Source organism: Medicago sativa, chromosome 4 (genome assembly GCF_051527215.1).
Source record: "Medicago sativa cultivar Bolivia chromosome 4, Bolivia_mono, whole genome shotgun sequence".
NCBI classification, from domain to species: Eukaryota; Viridiplantae; Streptophyta; class Magnoliopsida; order Fabales; family Fabaceae; genus Medicago; species Medicago sativa.
The window spans coordinates 6,937,551-6,947,804 of NC_140752.1; the positions used below are offsets into that span (position 1 = coordinate 6,937,551).

Consider the following 10,254-nt stretch of genomic DNA (forward strand, 5'->3'; position numbering starts at 1 on the left):
ATTTTAGCCTATTTAATATATGAGAAATATAAAAATATGTTTGAAAATTGAAATTTGGGGTCAATTTGTAAATTTTAAATTTTTTTGAGGGGTCAAATTATAATTTTTGAAAAATTTGAGAACCAAAATGCAAAATTTGAAAAATTATAACAATGAAGAATTTTTAAATTCTTAACTTGTAGGTGTCATTTGAAATTGCCTAAATTTAACTTGAACAAAATGTTTTATAAATTTCCATCATTTTGAAAATTCTTCCAATTATTATCCAAACAATTCACTTCAAAGTATTTGAATTCCTTCAAAACACAACATTCCCTCAAAAAGTGTGTTTGGATGGGGGAATATTTCGAGGGAATGTAATTTTATGAGGGAATTCAAATACTTTGAGGTGAATTCAATTGTTTGGATAATAATTTGAAGAATTTTCAAAATGATAGAAATTTATGAAGTATTTTGTTCAAGTCAAATTTAGAGAATTTCAAATGACACCTAAAAGTTAAGAATTTCAAATTTCTTCATTATTATAAATTTTCAAATTTTGCATTTTGACCCCTCCAAACGGGGTTTCTTCCATGGATTAATTATGATGAGATCTTCCACAACAAAGCATCTTCTTCATCAATCTGTCGTATCAATGTGAGTATTATTATCTTCCTCATGGTAACATCGTTCTAGGACGAAACAGAAGGTAAGTAAGCATTTTTTTTAAGAACATATGTTTCAAACATAATCAATCATTTTTATTTCTATATAATATTAATTTCTAACATATTTTATTTTAAATTTTCTATCAAACCTATTATTTTATTGTGTTTATGTAATATCGATATTAATAATAAAAATTAAAACTGTATTTTGGATATAAAATCCGATCTAAATAAAACTGCATTAAAAGATCAAATCAATTTTTTTGAAAGTTTCATACTAACCGAAATGCACAAATTTTTATTTTTAATTAGATAATTTAACTCAAAGTCGATTCATACCGAATTGTAAACACTTACATAAAGAATATAAATGGGTTAATTTCTTTTTCTTTTTTTTTTAGTGATATTGAGAAATTGGTTTCCATAATGATTTGGATAAGGCTTAAATTTTTATTTTAGGCAAAATTGCATTTTTGGTCCCTTAACTATTTAGGTAGTATCACTTTGGTCCCTTAATTAAAATTCGATTTATTTTGGTCCTTTAACTTCTCTCCGTTACTACCTAAATAGTTAAGGACCAAAAAAGCAATTTAGCCTTTATTTTATCATCAACAGCTATGAGTAAGGATAGAACTAATACTACAATTTTTCTTTTAAGCTTACATCTAAGCCTATAAGATTAAATTATTGTTGATCCTACATAACTGCATAATTAATCAATATGGACCACCGAAACCGAATACATTTTCTAAGAATATGTGACACTTGTTAATTTGTTGTGACTGTGAAGTGAGTAAGTCTCAAGTAACAACAGCAACAACATATAAATCATCATTTTCATGTCCTTAAGGAGAGTAAGCATGGATTCTGAAATTGAACATAATCTCAATCTGATGAACATCTCACCGTCTAAGGTTCCCGATGGTTGGTTGGTTGAGCAACGACCTCGTCTCTCTAACCCCAACCATATTGACAAGGTAACACTTCTTTTCTATTCTAGTTAATTTAATGTTTCATGCATGCATGCATCTTTTCACTTCATAGTATTAGCAAATATTACACCGTCAATAGATCATAATCGTTATTTCTAAAGTCATGCATGTGATTGGTTGTAATTTGCTGATAGTGTAAAACAATTTACACCAACAGTGTTTGACAATCAAGAATTTATGGGGCATTAGGATACATGACAAAAAAGAAGTACACTATCACTAGGCTTAATTTGTTCCCCTTTTAAATTTTTACGAGGGAGAGCTTTGACACAACGGTAAAATTGTTGTCACGTGATTGAAATGTCACATGTTTAAGTCTTAGAAACAATCTCTTGTGTAAAAAACAGAGTAAGGTTGCGTACAATACACCAAAAATCAAGAATTTGAAAGTATGAACAAATTTGTGAGAACATTTGAAAACATATATAAGATAGAATTAATCCGAATTGAGAAAAAATAGCTAAAGTTACATTTGATTCAACTAACAAAAGCTAGCTAGGAAAGAAAGTTTTAATCCCTTACTATGCTTCATTTCTACAGTTAGCACATTTAGGCTTTGATTCTGTTATTATTTTTTGGTACATTTGACCCTTAGCAGTCCCAATTTCTCAGCTGATTGAATAAGAATTGGATTTGATTTGATTTTTTTTATAAATCTTATTATTTTCAGTATTACATAGAGCCGCGCACTGGACACAAGTTCCGTTCTTTGGCATCTGTTCAGAGATATCTAAATGCAGAAACAAGAGACTATCTTCCTACCGAGAGAATGATATCAGAAAACAAAAACACTGTGAGTTCTAATTTATTGTTTAGATCAGTTTCTCCTATTACCTATGGTCCTTCCACTATTATTGTTTGTTTTGCTTGATAGTGTTGTTTTTGCTTTAATTTATATGATGGTAATTAAGAGAATTGCAAATGGAAATGATTAATTGTGTTTTGTTTAATCGTAAATGAAAATGTTTTCTGATATAGGGTTGAATGTAACAAACTTGAAGCAATTAAGAAATGGGAAATGCTAACAAGTGCCCCTTAAGGGCACTTGATAAGAATTTTAAAGTAGAAATATTATCTTGGAATTTGTGTATTCAACACATTAAAACATCAAAAAACAACTTTATCTACATGAAAGTTATCAATTGTTTCTATTTTTGTTAGGGCACATGTTAGCAAAACCCTTAAGAAATTCATTTAATACTATTTCATTGCTTGTTTGTGAGTCTCTGTCAGATGGTGGAATGATAGTGGTAAGTAATGGGAAAATAGCAGAGCACCTTGCGTTGTTCAGTGATGGTGGAATGATAGTGGTGTTTGGAAATATCGTTGTATCCTGTTTTGCTCTAGAATCATGCTTGATTTAGGAAATGAATGAAGAGGACAACGTGTTATGTATCTGAGTTTTGGAAGTATTGATGTATTCTGTTTTGTTACGTATCTGATGCACTTTTTTGTGGTTTAGCTGTCATTCAAGCTTCCCGAAGGTTGGTTGGTTGAGCATCGGCCCCGTCCATCTAATCCTGACCATGTCGATAGGGTAACGTTCTTTCTCTTCTTCTCTCTTCCAGTTAATTTAATTATTTATGCATGCACCTTTGCGCTGCTTAGTATCATACGATCATATCGTGCATCCTATGCGTATACACATATATATAGTTTGTGTTTGCTGGGCACGTACAGTGTGACAATCGTGTAGGATTGCTAGGTTTGATTGTGTGCTGAGACCCTTTCTATAAATTAATTTTGAATTCAACACTTTGGGTTTGTAAGTATAAAAAGGGATATTCATCATCATTGTAGACTAGTTTTACACTGACTGTTCAAAAAATCAATTATTAGGCAAGTATAAAATAGGCTTATATGATAACATGATGAATTGTTATTCGATGTCGGTATAAAATAGTGCAGCTCCATTAAAGTCATATTATCATACATAAATAATTGGATAAATAACTGAAAGTGTGAACAAATATGCGAGAGTATGAAAATATGAAGTAAATTGAAGTTTGTATAAGAAATTTCTGATATGGGTTTAAAATGGCATTCAAAAAGTCTTTTCATTCTAAACACTATTAATCAAAATTTAGTGCTTCATTTGTAAAATTGACAAAAAAACATAAGAATTATGAACAAGAATCAATCAAAATTTAGCCTAAATAGCTAAACAACTCTGGATAATATAGTTTTCTTCAGTAGGCAAAGTTACAAATGATTCAGCCATGAAATAAAAATTAACAAACAGAAGCAAGGAAAGCAAGTGTGTAACCCCTTGTTATGTTTCATTTCTACAGTTGGCACACTTAGGCTTGGATTCTCTGTTATTATTTTTTGGTACATCATTGTATTGTTCTCATCTCATTTGTTGAAACTCCACTAGTAAATTCTAAAACCATTTGGAAATTCTTCCCCTCCTACATGGATTTGATTTGATTTTTTATAAATCTCATTTATTTTCTTCCAGTATTACATAGAGCCACGCACCGGACAGAAGTTCCGTTCTTTGGTATCTGTTCAGAGATATCTAAGCAAAGAAACAAGAGACAGTCTTCCTACTGACAGAGTGATATCAGAAAACAACGGCACCGTGAGTTCTAATTTCATGTTCACATCAGTTTCTAGTATTCGTATGCTCTCTTTTGTGTAGTTTCGTTTGGCAAATTTAAGTGACTATTTACTTCTCTTGATCCAAAACTCTCACGCACGCACGTTCGCATGTGACATGAAGTTCTTCAATGACCTGATCTGTACTATATTTTTTGCAGACTTCCAACAAGTCCGTGACTGCACAAAATTTTGTTTCCGCGAGAGTTTTCGAGCCACGGAAGTTTCCTTCTGCGAGAGATTTTGAGGGACCTTTAACAGGAGAAAATGCATGTAGAATAACACCCAAGGTGCCTAAAGCAAAAACTAAATATCAAAATTTACTTTCAATCTAACAACTAATTTTGGAGTTTAAAGACTATGTTTGACAGTGTAAACTTTTTTAATCGGTCATCCAATCAGATATCAACAATATGACATTGTTATAGTAGTTCATAAAACATCACAACAAATATGTATGCAGTAAGATCTGATTAGATGATTGTGTAAAAATGTTTACACTTTAAGTGCATAGTCTTTAAACTCTTATTAGTATGGATTGCCACTAGCTAGTTTGTGCTGCCTTTTTAGTTAGTTTTTAAATGTGGCTCTGGAAAGCATAGTGCTCCAAGTATAACATGTTACGAAAAAAAATGATTCTCAGAAGAAAATCAAAACGGGGGAAGACGATAGAGGTTCCATCCATAACATAACAAGACCACCAACAAAAGTAAGCTGGGTTTTATCCAGTCCAGATGGCCTCTGGAGCCCTTTCCTAGATGATTATATTGTACCAGCATCTGAAAAGAGGAAATGGTCCGAAGCATTTTCAATATCCATCAATGAATTCGAAGGAGCTACTAGTGGAGTTTATAGTTGAGGTAAGCTTAGACCACATTAAATATGTTTGAATATAATTCACTAATTTGATGCCTTCAGAAGCACTGATATCACTAGTTACTTGATTTCATCCATCTTTGCAGGATTTAACATGGAGAAGACATGACATATTGTTGATTATGTAGTTGTAGCATATATGTAAAGTTCGTTTTATTTCACCGATTATTGTAGTATATTTTGTGTCACACTGGTTCTAGGGACAATACATTGTTTTTTGGTTGCACAAACCTTCAAGTTTCAAAGGATTGAAGGTTTGAAGTTTCAACTCATTGTCAAATTTCAGTCTCAAAGACTAGACCGGTGCTGATTTAGCTTTGTTGTAGAGAGAGATAATCAAAATATCCTTAAGTGTCTTTTATTGCGTGGTTGGTGTTAATATGACTATGTTTCAAGTTGTCATCAGTGTCATGCTTAATATTCAAAACTTGGACTGTTTATGGTTCTTTTCAGGAGGAAAATCAAATTGAAATGGTGCAACAGTTTTATAAAACTGAACTGAACCGTTTAACTGTTTGCTCTGAACCGAATTGATATTAAGGTTCAAAGTAGGTTCTGTGGTTTCAAATCAAATAGGAACTATCTTTTCCAAAACTGAACTGTACTTTTTTCGATCTGAACCGATTCTTTGCTAACCCAACTGTGTAATGCAAGTGGAAACCAATTTGCAAGTACAGACTCGCAAGAGTGCATTGCCCTACTTATTTAGAGCTAATCTCACCCTTCTACTTTAAACAAACTTAAATTGAATTGTGCTATCAACACTCAATGTGAGTGTATTTATTTATTTTTTGACAAAAAAATAACACTAGTGTTTTTTTACTAGGCTTTGTTTTCTTTTACTTTTTTATTTTATTATAGTTTTTTATTTTATTTTAACGGCGGCATATATATTATTTTTTAATAAACAGCACAACTATAGCAAACCTGCTGTCCCCTAACTGAAAAAACAGCAAAACAAACACAGACCTGCTGCACCATAAAACAGCAAACAGCAGGTCGAACAAAACAAGAAAAAGACTCAAAGGCAGACACCATTCTCCGGAAAGCTCAAAACAGCAAGACACCTTAAATCAATCTCGATAAACATTCCTTAGGATTCCAGCTCCATTCATAGTACAAACACGGAGACATGAAGATTCTATCCAAAGACCAACGCCACGACAACACCTTGATATCATCCACAATCTCGCCTACATCCGTATTTCGATTATTAAAATAATCTATTATTCCTTGCTTTCCACAACACCCAAATCGTTGTATGCCAAATGAGTCTTAATCCGTTACGAATTCACTTGTTCCTCTCCCCTCCGCACCAACACTCCCATAGGACGAATAAGTTCGGAGGGATTATCAACATACTCTCCCACCACCCCATAACACCTTGCCAAACCCTTCCGGCAACCTCACAATGAAGAAAGAGGTGAATTGATGATTCATCCGCCCTTTCACATAAGGCGCAACACCTAAGGGCATCCGGTGGTAAGACATTCCTCACCGAAAGATTCGCCCTTGTTGGAATTCGGTCGTGGATAAGCTTCCAAGAAAACGCAACAACCTTCGATGATGCGGACTCTTCCATAATTTACTAAAGACTCTCCTTTTTCCTCCACACTCCACAAATCTTCCCTCAACATAAAACCCTCTAGTTTGCCATAGGTTGATTCAAGGGGTTTGAGTTTAGAAGGAATGGGTTGATGGTCTCTCATCTTCAATATGCCGTTTAATATTAGAGGATTCAAGTTTAGAAGGAATGGGGTTTCAAGAACTGAATTGAAATTTATACGACTTTTTTGACCATCAACCCTCTAATATTAGATTTTAATTAAGAATGTTTAGGAATTCTAGACCTGTTTTAAAGCTCTAAAGTCCCAATCAGAATCCCTCTAAAATGTTATCAAACCCACAATCTTACATTCCTTCAACTTAACTAAAAATCTTTGTTAGTAAACAATAAATCGTGTGCCAATCCAATGAAAACTAAATCTCATATCTCTTATTATACTATGACTACCTTCATAATTGAAGTCAAGAAAGGATTCAATAGGTATCTTGCATAACAAGTTAACACCTTTCACATAACAAAACACCTTGCTTCACATAATTATCAAAAAATCCGGTAGTAAAATTAGTTCAATCAAAAGAAAAAGGCTTCACAAAATTTGAGAGAATCAAATCACACCCTCCAGCAGAAGAAAAAATCAGGCTTCCATTCTCAAACTGCATTTCCATCTTCAACCTTCTTTAGTCCCTCAAATCTCTTGCAATAGAAAATCTCATAAATTTCAATTCAGTTCATGAAAGTTGTAACAGATTATGAAATTCCTCCAAAATGTGTCTATAAATGTGAATCCTTGATTATTAACCTACAATATGTGAGACCTTTCATTTATAATCCTCTTTCTCTTTCTTTCAAAATATGTTTGAAGGTTGATTAACCAAAGAAAACAAATCAACTTGACAATGATGAATTTGATAAGTATAACACAAGAATGAAAAACAATGCAAATTAAAACTTGCATTGTACAATAAACTAAGCAGTTATAATGCACGAACTGATGATCATCTTACATCATTAATTTCTCAACAGAAAAACGATCTTAATTTCCGAAGAAATTAAATCTCAGCAATAACTTAGACAATTACTACGCAGACTTATAAACGGTAAGTAATTTCTCAAAGAAGTAAATCTCAACAAAAAAGAAAAACTTACATTTCAGGGTTCACTCAAGAAGGATGGCCTTAAACGTACCATCGAGACAACAGCATCAGCACTCACTTTATGACAATGGTGCAAATTGATCTCTCCGATTTGACGGCAGTTTTTTACCACATGGATCACACCCTCTATTGTGATATTTTTACAATTTTGCAGTGACAATTGCAAAAGCCTAGGACACCTCTTTGAGATCACGTAGAGGTCTTCACTGCCAACACTTGTATACGACAAGTTCAACACCTCGAGCTGAACTTCAAAGTTCATTCCTAGGAGCTTCACTATTGAACAACGGGATAAGTTTAAGTGCCTAATCTTGGAACATCTCCTTAAAACATGACAGATACCTTCTTCAGATATGTCAAAGCAATTGCTCAAATCAAGCAGTTCCAAATTGGGAAAATTGGAAGCAAACATCATGATCTTTTTATTTTGTAACCTATCATTCTTAGCCAAACGGAGATACTTGAGTTGAGGGCTTACAACACAATTCCTTTCTATTCCATGTGCAATTCTTGTGCATGCCATTATGATTTCATTAAGTGAAGGACACTTCCTATTGAGTGCAAACAAGGATGATTCTGTGAGCAAACTACATCCACTAAGGTTTATAGAAACCAAATCACCAAGAAATGAAGACAAAAAGGCAACATGGCGATCTTTCAAAAAATCTGCTCTTTTAAGAACCAAATGTTGGATACGTTGACAATTGGATAACAAACTAACTACTCCAACATAACTATAGCCAGTGCAATATGCGAGGGCAAACCTCCTCAAAGGAAGATTTTCCTTTGCAATAGAGGAGAGCAACTGATCCGAGATACGCCAATAGGACAATTCAAGACAAGTCAAACCCTTCAAACTCACCAATGAGTCAATGAAATGATTAGTAATCAAAATCCCAGATGAAATGGATAAAGACCTCAATGATGGTCTCTCACGGAGAGCAGAAGCAACAACGTCAGCATCGGTTATTGGATGACATTTAAGCATGATGACCTCTTCAAGATGCTTGAAGTTGCTAAATCAATTTGTTGTTGATGTAACGGTAACCAGAGATATTAACCTTACGCAGATTGAAAAGTGTCAATGAAAGAGTCTCTACTCCAAGGAGGAAATTATTCCACTTTGCGGGATAACTAAGGTCCAGTTCTTGGAGCAAAGGAAAACAATCCACAATGAGGTTAATGTCTGTGCTATTGATAGAACCAATGTTGGAACAAGTGAGAGAAGTCAAAGTTGTAATCTTGTGGGAGAAAGCTCGTAAACCATTTGTAGGAATCACAGGTTGGTTGGAGAGATTGAGCGATGTGAGTTTTAATGGAAAATGCGATATTTGGAGGAGAAGCTTGTTGTGGTCACCGTAGTAAGAAGATATGTCAAGGGAGATGAGGTTGGTGAACCTTTGGAAGAGAAGAGGAAAGAAAGGAAGGGTTTGAATAGAAATAGTAAGAGAGTATCGGAAACGGTTGGTGATGGAAAGTAACTGTTTAGAGACGAGGGAGAGAGACTTCAAGTAGTAGCGATGGATGTCGTCATCGCCGTCAGTGAGAAATTGGCAGATATGTTCCCAGCAATCATCAGGTAAGAAAGCGACTGTTGTTACCGACATCGCAAGCGTGTGCTAAGTTTGGTTTGGAGGGACGTTTAGGTCAAAACTTCTCTTTATGAAAGAAAGGTTATGAGGACAAAGTTAAGCTATTTAAAATAAAATAAAATAAACGAGCTCTATCAAATACAAATCAAAATTATTTTTTTAAACAAATTCAAATCAAATTGATTTGTTTTTTCTTTATATGTTGTTTTCTTCTACTAACATAACAATATATCTACTAACATAACAATATATAAAAATCAAAGTCCATCTAAATTTCATAATCGTCCTTATTAATCCTCATGATCTCTTTAATTTTATGTGCATAATCGTCATTTTAAAAATTTAATTTATGTTTTCTAAAAAAATCAAATGCGGATAATGGTAAGCACAAGTGCAACATATTTCCATGGATAACTATGGAGCTAATTTATTTGTTTTTTTTAAAAATTAATTACGGTTAATGATGATATCTACTAATAATATATAAAAATCGTAGTCCAGCAAAAATTCATAATCATACTATTAAAACTCATGATCTTTTTAATTTTATAATCGTCCATCAAACATTGAATAATATTTTGCATATAAAATAAAAATTTATTTAATATAAACACTTAATTGATGTTAATATAAACACTGAATATTGTTCCCTTGCAGCAGCTACTTGTGAGCTCCAATGGCTTCTCTATCTTCTCAGAGACCTTCACATTGCTTGCATCAAACTATTTGTGCTATATTGTGATAATTGATGTAGTATCAAAAATAAGTATTTTTGTGTATCGTCTCCACAGGAACTGGTGCGATATTTAAGCCGTTCAACAATCA

At 33.2% G+C, this 10,254-nt stretch overlaps 1 protein-coding gene and 1 pseudogene across 1 annotated transcript; one reads left to right on the plus strand and one right to left on the minus strand.

The window, feature by feature from the left end:
• Window positions 1–1,486: 1,486 nt before the first annotated feature.
• LOC146925873 (methyl-CpG-binding domain-containing protein 5-like) lies at window positions 1,487–5,203 on the plus strand. Its single transcript, XM_085758297.1, has 6 exons — window positions 1,487–1,624; window positions 2,310–2,432; window positions 3,102–3,176; window positions 4,101–4,223; window positions 4,402–4,530; window positions 4,884–5,203. Exons 1-6 carry the CDS (start codon window positions 1,487–1,489, stop codon window positions 5,097–5,099), a joined length of 804 nt encoding a protein of 267 aa, XP_085614423.1. The 3' UTR covers window positions 5,100–5,203.
• A 2,489-nt stretch (window positions 5,204–7,692) lies between these two features.
• LOC146925874 (F-box/LRR-repeat protein 16-like) lies at window positions 7,693–9,444 on the minus strand (annotated as a pseudogene).
• Between the last annotated feature and the right edge of the window lie 810 nt (window positions 9,445–10,254).